The following is a 16,315-nucleotide window of genomic DNA, read 5'->3' as shown; positions in this document are numbered from 1 at the left end:
AAATTACTATTGCAGCCTTAAGGTTTCAGTCAGGAGTGACCTGTTAAATATTGTTCATAGCAGCTGCACAGACAAAAAGCAGGGCATGTGTCCGTGGAAAGCTTTTATTAGAAAAAAGTTCTTCGATAGACTATTTTGTTTCCTTTCTTCCTCTCCCGTTCTTATAAGAAACATACTGTAGTTGAAACCTGCTACATTCTGAAAAAACATGACAGTTATTGTATAAAACTTACAAAAGCTGTTCCTAGCTACATCTGCTCAGGGAACTGTCCTGCTGCAGGCTGCCCTGTGACAGGTATTTGTGGCTAGTGTCCCGTGGGGGAGGCTGTGTGTGTGCAGGTGCAGCCGGTGTGCTGGAAGGACTCTGGGAAAAACAGCCCTTGGTCGAGCTGTTTGTGAGGCCACCGTGTTTTCTGGGACTTGTCCCAGAGAAGCAGGTACCACCTGAGCTGTGAAAGATTCCCCTGCTGGCTCTCAGGCAAACCAAATTGTTCTCAGCCTAAACTATGCTTTTTTTAACACGCATAAAAAAATGCTGGTTCGAGTGAGAAGCATACCTTGCCCTTTGCTGGCAGCAGCGCAATATTAGACAAAATCAGTGGGAGAACTTGTGGGTTAAATGCACCTGCCCTTCCCACCTCTCCAAACCTCCCAAGTCAGGCTAGCAGGGCTGCAGCCTGACTGTTAAGTGCGCAGAGGCTCTAGACAATATAAATCCTATTTACAGGAAGTGCTTGAAAAACATGAACGTGAAAAGAAATTCAAACTTGGTATGAAGCTTGCTGGTGAAAGTGCTGGGGCCGTCTCTCCCCCTCTGCTGCAGAGAGGTTAATCCGTCACTTCGCTGTAATAGTATTTCTGGGCAGCGTCTGTCATCTTCCAGTCGGCGGCCCGAAACTCGATGATCTCCAGCAGCAGGAGCTGGGACAGGGAGCTGAGCCCCTCCTGCAGAAGGAAGCCGTCTCGGAGGAGGGAGAAGAGCTCATCCATCCGCTGGGAGTTCATCTTCTCCAGCTGCTCACCGATGCGATGGAGCTGGAGGACCAAGCAGTCCACCTTCAGAAGGAAGAGAAGATGGCTGAGTATAAAGGAACGGAGAGCTCTGGCACATCTCTGTGGAGGTCCCCATCAGTGACTTATGGACCAACTCATCTAGTTCCCTCTGTTCTGGAGTTCCAAAAGGCAACAGTCCTGCTTCCCCCAAGTCGCTGTGATCCGGGAGGCAGAAGAAGCTGAATGTCTCGTCTGCCAAAACCACTGGAAAAGCACATCCAGAACTCCCCGTCTCTCAGATAAAATTGCCAGAAAAATTCACCCACAACATGCGGAACAACGTTAATTTCCTGCGAGATGTCCAAGAGATGATGGGAAGGCTGAAGCCGAGGCCAGAGCAAGGAGGTGCCTCTGACAACAGAGGGAAGTGGTTGGAACATGCACTAAAGCTCTTAGCAAGTCTGGGGCTTCGCAGGAAACGGGCACTAACTAGGTCTGTGGAGAAGAGGGGAAAGCTGATGGGCTGCAGGGGTGGAAGGGTTGTGCTAAGATGGGAAAAATCCTTGAAGGGCCCATCCAAGGGCCCCTACAGGTACAGGACCCCCCTTGCCCGAGGGGCTACTCAGCCATGCCCATGCAGGCGTGTGTAGCTCCAGCTCCAGCAGAGCCTTCTCCAGCCTCCTGGGCTCTGGCAGAGCCTTCTCCAGCCTCCTGGGATCTGGCACAGCACCAGTGCCCCAGGCCCAGGCAGGTGAGCAGCAGCTACACAAAGCATGGCACAGCAGGTCCCGGGAGCCACCGCGGGGACACACAGCTGCTCTGCACACCTATGGTCACTGCATCACAGCTGCGGTGGCTCGGCAGATCCGTGTGACAGCTGCTTTTCCAGATGTCTGGCAACCAGGGCTGCTGGAAAAGCAGCTGGGTGGGGGGAGAGCAGTCATCCGCCAGACGGTCCCTGCTTCCAGGGACAGCTGGGCTGATTCTCTCAATCACTGGGAGGAAAGCTACCCCGAGGGAGGACGTGCAGCCTGGCCCAGGGAGTCACCCCCAGCACCTCCATCCTGCCTCCCTCGAGGCTGCAAACCCTCCTGCCCGGGGGTCCTGGGGAGGCAGCTGTCCCCGCTCTGCACCCTCCCCGGGCTGTCCTTTTGGCCAGTCCTTGGCAGGACAGCGGGCACAGCCGTGCCCTTTTCCCTGCACTCACCTCCTCCTCCTTCCGCAGGCTGTCGGGCTGTGCCAGCCGGAACAGGCAGTCGTAGACGGGGTTCACCAGAGCCATCATGGGCATGTTGTTCACCTGCGAGGAGGCAGAGCCATCAGCAGCCTGGGGCCAGGGAGGGAGGAGCCTGCAGCTATTTCAAATAGTTGTTCCCTTGCTGCTTTTCAAAGGACGAGGATGCAGAAATTAGCTGTGCTGCCAAATGCCGTATTGGTGGGATTTACGTAGGAGACCAGACGTTCAAGCCTCCAGGAGCCAGAGCAACTGAACAAATGATCTAAAACCCATCTATTTTTAAATGTAAGCAGGTAGTCATGGGAAATACACTTGTTGCAACAGCATTTCTCCTGCCTGCAGCTCTACTTGCATCACTTTTACATCTACTTGAAGCAGGCACCCAAGTATACGCGCTGTAGTGACGGCCTGCAGAAAAACTGTCAGTACCTGGGCTAGAAATGATGTCAGCATCCACGGGTGCCCCCTGAGGACCTCACAGCAACTAAACTGGTTCAGTCTGGGGCATTTGGGAGGAGGCAAATCAGGGGATTTCAAACACCAGGTACAAAATAAGGCAGCTCAGATTTTGTGATTGTTCCCAGAGATGGCTCTGCCTCTCCAAGCTGGTTCGCTTGCCTTCAGGTAGCGCCAGCCCCACAGCATCCTCATGCTGAGGACCAGCTCTGGCGCCCACTGCCAAGCCACAGCCCCGGGGCTCCACACCATACCCCTCCAACACCCCTGCCCTGGCATCTTTGGGTGCCCAGGCCCTGCTGGCACCCCTAGGCAGCAGCAGCCAGGTGCTCCTGCTCCAGCTCCTTACCCTCAGGTAGTCGAAGATGTTGCAGATGAACGTGACATAGCAGATCCACGCCTGGAGTGAGCGGGTGCGCAGCTCCTCCCTGTCCTTGAACTCCTGCTGCAGCCGGTTCAGCAGGCTCCTCCGGAAGATGCTCTGGCCGACTTGTTTGCTCTCTGCCTACGAGCCCAACAAAAGCAGGATGGAGGGATGAGATGGTGTGAGAGGAGCAGGGGGATGCTGCTGCTTCCGTGATGCAGGACCATGCAGATACCCTCCTGTGATTGCCCAGAGAGGCAGGAAAGCTGCAGGTGACCACCTGCACTCGCTGGCTGCGTGCCTGGATGCTGCCACCGCAGAAGAGGGCAGCTGGCTGAGGGGTCAGAGTGCAGGGGGGGGGGGGGAAGCCCCTCCTGGCCCAGCCTCGGGACAACCCACACAGCTCAAGTGTTTTGCTGTTTGGGCACAAGGAGCTCTCACCTGAATGATGGTGTAGCAGATGCGCCCTGCCTCCTTGCTGAACACACAATCTTTCAGGGACTGGTCCACTATAATATTGGCCACTTTCTCCAGGTCCACGTTGCTGGGGTCTGCAGAGAGGAGAAACGCTGTCAGGACCCAGCGCCCTTTGTGCCCTGCTTGCTTTGGGGTACCTGGAAAGCAACCAAGATCAGCGCGGGGCCTGGTACAACCATGTTATGTGGTGCAAAACCTCATGCTCACTCCCACATCAAGAGTCACAGCCCCTCTTGCACACCGGCTGCTTTGGAGATACCATCTCCAGCAGTGCATGGTCCTCCCAGGCTGGAGACAGGCACCATGATGGGAAACTGATGGAGGAAAGCAGATGATATGGGAAGCAAGAAGCTGATCTGAATCTGAAATCTCAGCGCTGCTTCCAAGCTGGGTTAGCGGGAGCCAGCTGTGCAAACTGCCTTTGGATAGAAGTGGGACTGAGCAGGAGCTGGGGGCTGGGAGGACCTGGCGGTGGGAAGGGGCAGGGCACAGGAGCCAGGCACTAGGGAGCAGCGAGAGGCCAGGCCTGGGCAGAGATGCTGGGTCAGAGCAGGAGAGGAGGGTACCCCAAAATCAGAGAAAACCCCAACGATGAGCACCAGGAGCCAGGTTTGAACAGCTGCACCATTACACTTTGGGGAGGAGGTGAGAGGGGGGCAAGAAGGCGCAGGGAGCGAAGACCTTCCCAGAGAAGATTCACCAGCAGGACCCAGTCAGGGATGAACAGCGTTTATGAAAGAGCTTTTTCCACTTAGCAGTTGGTGTTCCTTAAAGCGGTGCAGGCACTCAGCTGTGCACGGCAGAGGAGCTAGGAAAAAGCCTGCTGACCTTTGAGGGCTGTTTTCAGCAGCTTCTGAGTCTCTGTGTCGAACGACTGTATTTTATACTCTTCTTTGCCTGTTTCCCCCATGACTGGCTTCCTCCAAGGGCAAGGATCTGGGCAACGGATGGGCTAGTGACAGTCCCTGGGGAAAGAGCACACAGAGCTTAGTTGGACAGAGAGGCAGAGCTTCACCCAGCCGTCTGGCAAATCCCACCTGGTGCTGGAGCACAGGCTGTTATCCTGACAGCCCCGCACCCCAAGGAAACGCCTCTGTTAGCCCCGCACCCAGCTCTGGCCCTAGATCTGAGCAAAGCCTCACTCCCACATTTTTTCAAGTTCCTACTAGGCTATGACAGGACTTCATCTTCAGAGCCTTGAGGTTTTTCTGACATGAAAAATGCGTTGCAGCCTATCGATCTGCAGGTTCAAAGTGGACAGCTCACCAAGGCAGCCCCAAAATACACCTGTCTCACCTCAGAAGGCTTCCCCGTGGCTGTATCACAGGGAAGCAGATGCGGGAGCACCCCATGCAGCTGCTCCCTTGTGCCTTTGAAACACCAGTTCAGCTGGCTTCACCCAAAAACCTGGGAAGAATCAAAGCCGGCACCTAAGCATCCAATGCACATTTGGCAGGGTGAGCAGAGCACCTCTCCTGCGCTGGAGCCAGGCTCCCTCCGCTCCCAGCGGGACACAGCGAGCTCTACAGCCAAATCCCCGACAGCTCCCAACTCATCCCCCCGCAACCAAGCACAGCCCTGTGCAGTACCAACGGTGCTCCTAAATAATCTCTAGATTCGTTTCGTTTTCTTCTGCTTCGTGATACAGTGAAGACAGCAAGAGGGTACGCACGCACGGCACAGAGGAAGGAAGGGTTTTTGACACGCGCACGAGATGATCTGCTGGATGCAAAATGCTGGGCTGGCCAGACCCACAGCACCAACAGGGGAAGGCAGCCGGCCAAATGAGTTTTGCCAGCTCATCGAAATTCCTCGGCCATTACTCACCCTCTCTGCAAAGAGGTCCCTGCCCAGATTAAAGCCGAAGAGCCCGTGGCCCTTTAGAGTAGGACATGTCCCACAGGCGGCCCGACCCCTCGGACACACCACTTGCCCACGTAGGGGCCCAGAGCAGAGTGTGGATCTCACTGGTGGGTCCAGGTTCTGCCTCCTCGCCCACCTCTACTAGGCTCAGGGCCCCCCCTCTGTCGGGGGGCACAACCCGCTGCCCTCGCAGCTGAAGCTCCCACCCGCGCAGGGTTACCTGCCCCAGACCCACACAGAGGTTTCCCAGGTGGGTTCAGCAGGCGCCCTCCGTGCCATGCCTGTTGGCCAACGATTCCTACCCCACCTCGCCTCCTGCATCGCCTCTCTGCATCCGCGCTCACGCCATCCTGCGCTGCCGGCGGAGCAGCCTGGTGTGCCAGCAGCATCACAGCGCCCAGGGAACCAGGTGGGAGCTCAGCACCACACCCAGCGAGGCAGAAAGTGCCCGAGCCCGTCTGGCAGCGTTCCTGCCACCACCGCCCAGCACCTCGCCGCAGCATCCTTCCCCCCACTTCGGACTGCTGTGGCAAGCCACCCTGCCCAGAGCAAGCCACGGTGGGCCAGTGTGGGCCCAGCCTGGCCTCATCTGCACCAGGGATCCCGCCGCTGCCCGGGCCACCTCGCCCGAAGGGCTGGTGGCCATAGGTGTCACTGGGCACTGCAACGCCTATGGGTACTGGCTGCCCCTCTGCCAGCGCTCCCCACCAGACCAGCCGTGCTGGGCGCTGGTGCGGCTGGGCTGGAATGTTCCCGGTCTGCCGGGGCCCGGCCGGGGCCACGCTGCGGGGCTCACACCGGGCGCGACGGGCCGGCCAGCACGGGGAGGGGGACGGGAGCAGCCCGGTCTCCTCTGCCCCCCCGGCCGGGGGCACCCCGGGCCGCCCGGCACCCCCAGCTCCGAGCCCCCCGGGACCCCCCCCACCGCCCCAGCCCCGCGGGCGGCACAAGCCGAAGGGCCCCCCAGGACGGAGGGAGCGGCGGATCCCGGGGAACCCGCCCCCGCCCCCCCCCCAGCGCCGCCGGGCAGGGCCGGGCAGGGGGCGCCGCCGCCAGCCCCACCGACCTGCCGGCCGCCCCCGCTGGCTGCTCTACCCGCCGGGACATCGCCGCCCCGGCCCCGCTCGCTCCCGGCGCGGCCCCGGTTTCCTCTTAGGTCATTTCCTCGGCCGAGCCGGGGGAGGGGAGGGCCGGGGCGGGGGAGGGCCGAGCCGAGCCGGGCCGGGCCGGGCGAGCAGCGGCAGCGCCCCCGCCTGCGAGCGCCGGCCCCCGGCGGCGCCCCCGGCCCCAGCACTGACCCCTCGGGGCCGGTCCCGCGCGGGGCTCCCCCCGATGCAGGTCGCTGTCGGTCCCCGCCCGGCCGGGCAGGCACCACAAAACGCAGCAGAAAAAGCGGGTGAGGAAGGGGGGTCTCGCAGCGCACAGCTCGCTGCAGCAGGGGCCCGGCGGGGCGCAGCCGCTTCCCGATCTTCCTCCAAGCTCGCGGCCATCCCGCAGGGAAGACCCCCGGGGGGCGAAGCCTGCGCAGCACAGGGCCGCCCGGCTGCCGGGGCAGAGCAGCAGGAAGGCGGAACGCGCAGGTTGGGGACATTTTCTGCAGCGCTGTGGCCTGCAGAGACACTTGCCCGAACGCCTCCAGCACGGCTGTGTGGCTCAGCACCAGCTGGCTCCACCAGCCCCTCCGGGCACAGCACCGGGACCGCCCAGTCACCTGCAGCGAAATAGCTGAAGATCTCAGCTCCAAGATCCCAAAACGCAGCAGACACAACCCCCCCGGCCGATCCCCCTCTGTGCGGTTCTCAGCAGCGATGCCCAGAGCATCGCTCTGCATGGCAGAAGGGCTGGGGCACTTCTGCCTGCTGCTGCGGTTTGAGATCTTGGAGTGCAGGTGGCTGTTTCACTGCAGGTGACTTCGAGAGCTGCGTAAAATTTACGAGGAGCACCCAGAAGCCAGCGACTGGAAGGGATAAACCCACTGGCTCCTGCCACCCCACACTCTGGGCCCTGATCACCCTCCCTGGGGAAGGACATGGCAGTCTGGGGGGTCCCGTGGAGTGTATGGACCAGGAAGAAAGGAATAAACAACCTGCAGCGAGGCATGAACATAATAAAATATTTAATGTACCTTTTCTCAAAGGTAGGCCCGCGTTGTGCGCATTGTGCTCAGATGCTTTCAGACGACAGCAGCCGCAAATATCCACTCAGGCAGCACAGCAAAACGCCCCAGAGAATTACATTTCTATATCGCAGGAGAAACTTAAACCCAAATTCAATACAATGCATTCCAAGTCTGACTGTAAAACATTCATTTCTTGTCAAAAAGGCGGCTGCGCAGCTCTGGATGAGCACCCTGAGAACAGGATTGTCCTGGGAACCCGGGGAGCCAGCCGGCGCTGGAGGCAACAGCGTGCTCACCGCAGGACTTGTGTGTGAATGCTTTCTGGTCCGAGGCCAGCTACGAGCGATGGTGGATCCCCTGACAACCCCGGCGCACCTCGCCTCGAGCGCTTTGCCTTGCTACGGTGCTTCTGGACCTTCTGATTTTAAAAGGCACTAGAAGAAAACACAGTTGCTGAGCAGCTTGTGAGGTGAATTTTGAGCAACACAAATCCCCGCTGATAGGATTACATCAGAGTGAAATCTCAGCCATCCCAACGGGCAAAATCCGGTGCAGCCTCAGTGAGTTGCTCACCATGTTCAGTCACTTGAAACTGAAGTGACACGCACGGTTTCCGAGAGCAAATCTGTCCCGACATATGGGAGAACAAGGCACCTACAGATCTCTCCCATCTCCCGTTCCTTCAGTTCTAGGAAATCAGCTTCAAACGGTGTGCGTTCTTCCAGAGCAGCATCACAGATAAGACCTGTTCTCCTAGTGCTTTGCACTAAACCAGTCTCATTCCCAAAGAGAAAACAATATTCCCGTGACAGTCCTTTCCCAGCTGCAACTCCCAGTTCCCAAGGTGCACGTGGGAAATCCACGAGACGGATGGCACCGACCAGGGTGAACGATGACGTGCCCGTTAGGTGCAACTCCTAGTACTGTATAGCTGAGCTTGTCACTCCTTTCTCCTTCCCTCCCTAGAAGCCCAGATGCCTTTACGAGCCTGTAACATTTCCACCTGACAGCACAATCAACCAGGCTCTGGGCCAAAGCCCTCCAGCCAGTCTCTCTTCCAAAGCCTGGGCCAGACTGGCACAACTTAAAACCCTGACTTTGCCACTGTTGGGTAGAGGCGAGCTCATTTAATGCAGAGTGGAGGCAAAATCTATCCCAGAGAGAAGCTGCTCTATCCTCTCCATTGCTGCCCTCTCTGCAGAGCAGCCAAGCCACCTGCCTGCGTCACCTCGAGCTCCACAGCACACTCCAGGGACATCATCTTTGCAGAGCACAGTGTTTTCTGTTCTTTATTTTTTACCCCTGTGACAACCAAGGCAACACACCCTCTCTTCCAGTGGTAGCAGTACCCGCTGCTGAGTTCCTCACCAGTTTCTCCCTATTTTGTGCAATTTAATGGCAGCACTTTGACATACAGTGGAGAGTAAGAGTCTTGTGATGTTTACACAGGATGGATGAGTCCTGATTGTCTATGGAAGCCCAGGCCAGCACAATAAATTTTCTGCTGTGGCTAGTCCTGTCCCTGCTAACCAGGGCAGCATTCCTCTCTACAAAGACAGTAACAATCCTGACCTGTTTGTGTCTGTTTCAAAATGAGGTATTTCTCTCCCTCAGGAGGATGTCACAAGGCTAAGTTCATTACTGGTTATGAAGTCTTTCTGATTAACAATAGATGAACAACAAACAAAGGCAAAAATATTGTTAAGAAGATCTGAGGGGGGGAATCTCAGAAGAGCCTGGAAAATGCCAACAGGATTGAGGGACTCTGAGAAACTTTTTTGCATTTTCTCCTCTCAGCAAAACTGCACATGTTGAGAGTACACGCAGCTAACACTCCCTCTTCGAGGCTCATGTATCAGCCTCCTGCCTGAACGCTGCTCAGGGAATTTAATTTTTACGTAGCTCTCAAAGTCACCTGCAGTGAAACAGCCACTTGCACTCAAAGATCTCAAACCACAGCAGACACAAAGTTATTTGGCCCGGGCTCGCAAGGAATCACTCTGGATAGCTCAGCCACCAGTGAAACAGCTGCTCTTTAAAAAAACAGCCTCTCACAATAGTTCAGGATAAGTGAGCAATGCTGATACGCTCAAAAACGCCAGGAAAAGTTGCGTCAACAGAATGGAATTGGTCACGCTGGAATCTGGCCAGACCATTGGGATTAACACCCTGAATACTGCCAAGAAAGTGATGAAAAGCTCTGCGTTAAGAATCATCAAACCATCCTCTAAACAGTTGCAGTGCTCTGCCCTACCCACCACTCGCCAGATGACTAACGTGCCTCTGTATCACAGTCACTCTCCTCCTCGGAAATCTGCCTTCCACACACTGGTCCAACCACACCCTGCTCAGCTTGAAAAAACAGAGAATAAAAGAGGAGGAAGAAAGTAATTTTCCTCTTTTCCCTGTTACATAAATCAGAGCTGTTGGTTGGTTGGGTTGGGTTTCTTTTAACCCTTCGTAAAACCTTTGAAACTGGAGAAAAACACTTCCCCAGCTCTAATGCAATCATCCTTTACTTGTCAAACACCATGCTAAACCAACCAATTCCGATGTGATGTTCAGTGCTCTCACTTCAGCTAATCTTGTCAAAACATTTTCATCGGTTAGCACCACTGTAGGACTGAGGTTCAGAAATGTTTTGAGGCCACTACATAAATACTTGCTAGAAACATTCAAAGGTGGCATTAAAAAAAACAAAACAAAACAAAACATTTACTAGTTTCCACAGGACTTTTCTTTCGTTATTACAACTTAGATTAAATATTTCTAAAACTCTGTACAGTATTTTACTCACTGCATTGAAGCAAAGAACGTGAAGTAAAAACTGGGCTTGTGCGTTGAATCCCCTTAAGAGTGGGGTTCTTAATCTGCAGCTCTGCTGAGGCAATGCAAAACCCTAAGAGATGCATGGCAAGACATGCAGGAAGAGAAATGGGCACCTGGGATACAATCAAGCTCACCAGAGTTAAAGGAAAAGTGAGTTTGGGTCAGCACGATCCATCAGAAGATTCTGTGTTTATGGTGGCTGAGAATGCACAGCCAGCAAGTGGTAATTGTGAAGCGGCTGCTGGCAACAAAGAAAAGGAAAACTGAGGTTCTGTGCGTGCTAAAGACGTTTGAACTGACTTCACAACAGCAGGACAGAGCTACCTGTGCAACACCAAGAAAAGAATATCGTGCAAACAGCAGGCCATAAAGCAAGGAAATAAAGCCGTGTGGATGCAGCAATAGGAGGTGGTACGTTGGTTAAGCAGCACTAGCTAGGCCAGGATCCTGCTCTGTGATCCAGGGCAAGCACAGGAATTCATCAACTTTATCGGGTGCCTTTTCACAGCAGTCTCTGCTAGGTAGTGGTCTGCTGGGTTCCCCCCTCTCCCCATCAAATATGTGCTGATATAAGAGGAGACAGAGGAAAAAAGTGCTCAGCTGAACAGCTTTCAGCGCAGCAGTTCAAGTGTCTTCAGCAGAACTGCAGTCGCCTTCTCCTTCTGCTTGGTCCCAGGAAGTGATTTCCTACAGGCTGGTGGACTCTAGGAGCTCTGACATATCCAGCATGACAAAGCAAAGCTGGCAGTTCCCCCTCCTCCAGGAGAACACCAGGTAGCCACACACCGGCCCCTTTCAGCCTTCCTTCCTCACAGCGCTATCAGTGCTCTTCAGGGCACACAGGAGGCTGCAGAACAGCTCATACCAAAAGAAGACAAGGCCAGTAGAGACAGCAGCCTTCAGCAAGCTGGGCGAAAGGCCCTTAAAGAATCCACCTGGGCCCTCCTCTCGCATGATCTGCCTTATGCAGTCCATGAGACCCCTATACATCCGCACCTGGGGGAGAAAAGGCAAAAAGGTTAAACAAGAAAACTGGAAAAGAACACAGAGATCCCCAGACAGGATGTTCTGGTACGTAAGACACATGCTGAACACTTAGTGCCCGTTCCTCGTGTCAAAATATTAATTGCAGAAAAGGATCCTGACAGCCAGGTGATTTCAGCATAAAGCTAGTGTCACCCTCTGCTAGTCATTTGGTCCTGAATCAGAAATACCAAGCTGCAACTAGAAAAGTAAAGTAAATCGAAACCCCTTTGCCTGCCTAACTCATCCCCTGCTCCAAGGCAGCCAACCTGATGGAGACAGCTGAGAAGGCAGAGCACAGGTATGTTGGACAAGGCCATAAAATCAATGCAGTATATTCATGCAGCTATTCCCATTATTAAGCGAGACCAATGCTCAGCTCCCAGAAGTTCCCCGGGAGCTCCCAATCCAAATACGAACAGAACAGGCACCACCAGTGAATCACCACTGCATTCGGGTGCAATGGACTGGCTCTGGATTGTCTCCATGAAAATTCATCCTCATGAAAATCAGTCAACTGCAACACCTCTCACCTGCCCAAAGGCTGCCCGGGCCTGCTCAAAGCCACCCACTTGCAGTCGCTTTTTGAACAGGTCAAAAGGGTAAGTGAGGGTTTTGCTGATGAGTCCAGCGCAGCTGCCACAAACAAGGTTTTTAATGTTGCCTGAGAAGCAGAAAGGGGAGAGGATAGCGGGGAGGGTAAAAAGAGGATTAGCAAGGAGTTCTGATTAAAGATCTCAATCAGAGGTAAGTTAAAAATTACTTTTTACAAGAAACCGAAAAGGTCCTTTAAAGTTACATCACCTCTTCTGCATAGTTTGGGCCACAGAACTTCAATCTGTATTTTCTGCATCGGGCTTACCATGTCTGTTGGCGACAGAGCATAACAGCTCATCTGGTTCATTACCCTGATTTATGTTTTTGCTCTGCCAAGTGGCATTGCACAAAAAAACCCAGTCACCAGAGAACCTGCTGCTAGTGGATGGAAAATTTTCATGCCCTTCACTAAAAGCTCAGTCACTGGAAATCTTGCGCTCCTGATTACTCAAACTGATTTATTCTGGATTGGACTAAGTCACAAGTTAACGCTGCCTGATGATTTCAGAGGCTCGTAGGAAATGAGCTTTGTGATATTAGACTTTCTCCTGACAAATGTGAGTTCCCAGCAAAAAACCACCATCAGTCCCTGACATCTAAGAATAAATACGCAGACATGATATTGAAAATTCTAGTTCCTCTGCTGAAGAAATTCTATTGAGGAACAAAACCACACTGATGCTGCACACACTCTCTCTCAGAGAGGCACTAGTATCTAGAACTGTCAAGGTGACAGGCCACATCAGGATGAGGTTCTCTTATAATGGAGCTAGAAATCAACATAAAAATATCAAATCAGGAGCTTGGCAGTTTTAAATTAGGCTAAATGAATCCTCTTCTGTAACAGCTGTGCTGGAATCTGCAGGCAGATTTCCTGAGGAAATCCAAGAGTCCTGTCCCCACAACACTAATGAAACAGACTACGCCAGCATTGTCTTCCCATGGTATTGGTAACGTCACACAGCTCAAGAAAGAGCACCCTGGCCTATGACACTTTCCCATCCATCCACAGTTCCATTATGGTTATTCCATAACAGGAGTTGTTTGCAAGCTTCACTGTACTTTTGCAACATCTGTGCAGGGGTAAGAATGAGAGATAGGAAACTGAGACACTTTTCGGGTGTTGCATCAAGAAGGGTGATAGGACAGAAAACTGAGCTTCGGTCAATCTCCCAAAGTAGCATTCATCCTCTCTTTCTCTCCAGATCGCAGATATCACTGTCTCATGTGCTTACCTCCTTTCTTTCCTTCAGCTGGAATCACCCATTCAGAAAACTGTTGCAGGATGTTGTAGAAAGAGAACTGGAGACCGGCATATGGGAAGATGGCAACGATTGTGGGGGTCAAACCTCTATAGAAAGTCCGAGGCCCTTCTGTCTGGTACATCGTCACCACGGCATGGCGAACGTTATGATAGATCTAGACAATACAGAAGAGGCTGAGTAGTGAAACAGGCTTAAAAACAGCAAACCAAAGGTCAGGTTATTTCCCAGTAATGAGGACAGGAATTTCCTGCTGCCCAAAATACAACCGACTGATTTTCAGCACAAAGCCATGAACAATGTGATTTTGCACATCTTCACACAGTATTCTCAGCTAAGCCCTTGTGACTCTTATAAGTAAACTGACAACGTAAACCTATCTCTGAGCCACAAGAGATTAATTGAAGAATGATCATTTACTCTGTACTGAAAAGCCTGGGCTGCCATGGTATCCCACATCCAAGCTGTGCTTCTGAGGGGAAGAAATGAGGCACAGAGCTGAGACCACTTGCATCACAGACACAATTATTTATTTTTCTTTTAGCAGCTCTGCTTGCTCTTGCAACAGAATTCATACAATATATAGGGATTCTACTGCATGCTAAGTCAAAAACCAGAAACAGCTCTGATACAAACCCATGTAAGTCCAGTTATTACAGACCTAATTAGTATGGAGACCAATTCTTGCATAAATAAGAACATGAAACATGGCTGAAAGGTGACTGGTTTCAAGCATATCCCCATCATTACCTAAACACAACTCTGTGCAAGTGGAAAGTTTCAAAAACACAATGTTCAACAGACTGGGGAGTGTATTCTATACACCAACATTATCCTAATATATTTGGCATCACAACAGCTAAAATAAAAATTGAGTTATCCTGTTAAGGGCAGTTTCTGCTTTCTGGATCACTTGTCAGGAGTCAGGAGCAATCAGGAGCAGCAAAACATAATTAAGAAAGCTGTGTCAACAGCATAGAGGGTAACTTGGCAATAGTACAAACAGTGCCCAGTAACAGCCCCCGCTCCTTTACACTAACCCGTAGAGTGCTACATACTTTTCAAACCCCCTGTATTCATACACATGAAATATTGCTACTGCTATGGATGATAATTCTAAAGATTGACCTCTAAGCCATACCTTCGGCTCACCCTGAGCAGCAAAGCGAGTGCGTAATGTGTCAACAGGCTGAACTGCAACAGTGGCTGTGCAAGCAGCCAGTCCACCGCAGACGAAGTGCACAAAGGAATCGCGGGCGTTGTATGAGGTGACGTTGTGCACCAGTTTTGTCAAGCTTTCAAACGCCATGAACTTGCAGAAACAAACATACACAAGTCAAGGAATCTCCCGCTCCTCTCTCGTTTCACCAAAGAAGCTCCACCCACTGCTTGTAACCACCCCCCTCCTCCCTCTGTCCTTCAAAAGTCCTCCCCAACTTGCAACCTGTTAGAACATGTGCTCAAATACCCTGTAAAAAATCACTAAGCTGTCCGAGGAACGTGTGGGATATTCCGATCTCTGACACTTCTGCTAAATCTTGTGTTTAGAATAATGAAAAACTCATTTTAATGCTCTACGTACCCTGAAGAGTATTTGCTATATCAGATATACTGTCCATTACTCTGTCAACCTGGTGCTCACAAAATACACTGTTAATGTTTACAATTTAAGCATAACAATGCTGTGTAAAACACCGTCATCGGCTTCATTGATTTTTTTCCTAACAAACTGTCAGGGCGACAGCATGAACAAAAGCAAATAAACTACACACGCTTGGCACATGAACAGCTAAGTCAAGTGTCAGGAGCAAACAGGGCCTGTCTATAACACCAGATGCAGACACAACTCAGTTTACTCTAGCTGTGCTCCAGGCTGGCCAGGCAGGATGTTCAGCAAGCTCAGGAATATCAACTTAGGAATTATACAACTACACATCTTTGAAACTGGAGCCAGTTTGCATCAGTACAGCGTAAACCTGGTCCTTCCCGCACCTGCCCATGCAGCCAGGTCGAAGAGGAACAAAGCAGAGTCCTACATATGTACGCTTTGCCCAGATGGTGTCTGGTCACCTTACCTGAACAGCTCCGTAGCCAACTGAAAGGAGCTGAGCAGGAATATGGCCCTTCCAGAAGGCTACCAACCCCTCCTCCTGGAAGATGCACTGTATAGCTTGCAAGATGCCATGATACTTTGCCTGGGGGTTTCTTGGGGACAACTGCTCGATCTGAAGCTGGAGGAAAACAGAGAAAATATTTTCAATTCATCACATTTCAATAAGGTTCAAGTATCCAGCTGAGGACTTCACAACCCTGCCAGCCCACCCCTGCTAAGATAGGACGTTCTGCCTTCCCATAGGATCGCATATAGAACCGACTGGGATGTTATTTATGCAGGGCTTTAAAATAAAACCAGACGTGCAACACAAAGGAAGTCAGTAGGGATGATGGTGAAATTCAGTTATTTCTGCTCAGAGAGTGGAGAATGTTCAGAAAGACAAACTGAAAACCACCAGATGCCGTTCTAGCACGTGTGAGGTTACACAAATCGAGGCACCAGGCACGTGCATGTGGTGCAGGTGAGAGCGGATTGAGTGCTCTGGCTGCACAGGTGACCGACGCACCCAGGGCAAGCTCAGCCCTAACACGCCATCACCCCATCCCCAACGCGCCATCAGGAAGGCCGATACCTGGAAGCGGATCTTGATGACATCCAAAGGACTGATGAGGACCCGAGTGACCAAGCCCGATGCTGATCCTGCCACAGCTGCTTCCACCGTGGAGACGCACCTGGCCTCAGGGTCATAGCCGACCATGCCTGCCCGGTGTCCCCGCCGCCTGGGGACAGCGAGGCCCGCTCGGCCAGGAGGCGCCTTCCCACCCCCTCACCTCACAGCCTGCCCCGCCATCCCGAGCCCCCTCACACGCCGCCCCCCGCAGCAGCCTCCCCTCTCCCCGCGGGCCCCACGGCGGGCACCGAGGGAGAATACGGAGCCCAAGGCCGGGCGGAGCGGCCGGCTGCCCGCGGCCCAGGGCAGCGGAGCGGTGCGGAGCGGCGCGGGGAGCTCCCCGCCTCAGGGCCGCCTCAGCCTCCCGCC

General features: G+C 53.1%; 2 protein-coding genes across 3 annotated transcripts; both read right to left on the bottom strand.

Moving 5' to 3' along the window:
* Positions 1-90: 90 nt before the first annotated feature.
* Positions 91-10,055, bottom strand: MIF4GD (MIF4G domain containing). 2 transcript variants are annotated; one of them, XM_055797071.1, is made up of 6 exons: positions 7,516-10,055; positions 4,356-4,492; positions 3,492-3,601; positions 3,036-3,191; positions 2,201-2,293; positions 91-1,056 (listed from the first exon to the last, which is right to left on the bottom strand). In XM_055797071.1, the coding sequence occupies exons 2-6, from the start codon at positions 4,435-4,437 to the stop codon at positions 829-831; spliced, it is 669 nt and encodes a 222-aa protein (XP_055653046.1). In that variant the 5' UTR covers positions 4,438-4,492; positions 7,516-10,055; the 3' UTR covers positions 91-828. The 2 variants fall into 2 exon arrangements, with proteins under 2 accessions (XP_055653046.1, XP_055653044.1); XM_055797069.1 differs by lacking the exon at positions 7,516-10,055 and adding an exon at positions 6,457-6,579.
* Positions 10,056-10,223: 168 nt separating this feature from the next.
* SLC25A19 (solute carrier family 25 member 19) lies at positions 10,224-16,315 on the bottom strand. The gene is made up of 6 exons (XM_055797067.1): positions 15,908-16,315; positions 15,296-15,451; positions 14,362-14,532; positions 13,194-13,377; positions 11,895-12,025; positions 10,224-11,334 (listed from the first exon to the last, which is right to left on the bottom strand). The coding sequence occupies exons 1-6, from the start codon at positions 16,031-16,033 to the stop codon at positions 11,134-11,136; spliced, it is 969 nt and encodes a 322-aa protein (XP_055653042.1). The 5' UTR covers positions 16,034-16,315; the 3' UTR covers positions 10,224-11,133.

This window comes from Falco peregrinus, chromosome 2, assembly GCF_023634155.1.
Source record: "Falco peregrinus isolate bFalPer1 chromosome 2, bFalPer1.pri, whole genome shotgun sequence".
NCBI lineage: Eukaryota > Metazoa > Chordata > Aves > Falconiformes > Falconidae > Falco > Falco peregrinus.
Note: the sequence above shows the minus strand (reverse complement) of the source record. Positions and strands in the feature narration are given on the sequence as shown.

Excerpts from the sequence above, each read along its gene's own strand:
- MIF4GD (XM_055797071.1), bottom strand. The coding sequence starts at position 4,437 with ATGGGGGAAACAGGCAAAGAAGAGTATAAAATACAGTCGTTCGACACA. Across the intron at positions 2,294-3,035 it reads ACATCTTCGACTACCTGAGG|GTGAACAACATGCCCATGAT; the intron begins GTAAGGAGCTGG and ends GCCTCCTCGCAG. Across the intron at positions 1,057-2,200 it reads GCCTGCGGAAGGAGGAGGAG|GTGGACTGCTTGGTCCTCCA; the intron begins GTGAGTGCAGGG and ends TTCCTTCTGAAG.
- SLC25A19 (XM_055797067.1), bottom strand. The coding sequence starts at position 16,033 with ATGGTCGGCTATGACCCTGAGGCCAGGTGCGTCTCCACGGTGGAAGCA. Across the intron at positions 14,533-15,295 it reads TTGGCTACGGAGCTGTTCAG|TTCATGGCGTTTGAAAGCTT; the intron begins GTAAGGTGACCA and ends TGTTTCTGCAAG. Across the intron at positions 13,378-14,361 it reads CTGCTCAGGGTGAGCCGAAG|ATCTATCATAACGTTCGCCA; the intron begins GTATGGCTTAGA and ends TGTATTGTCTAG.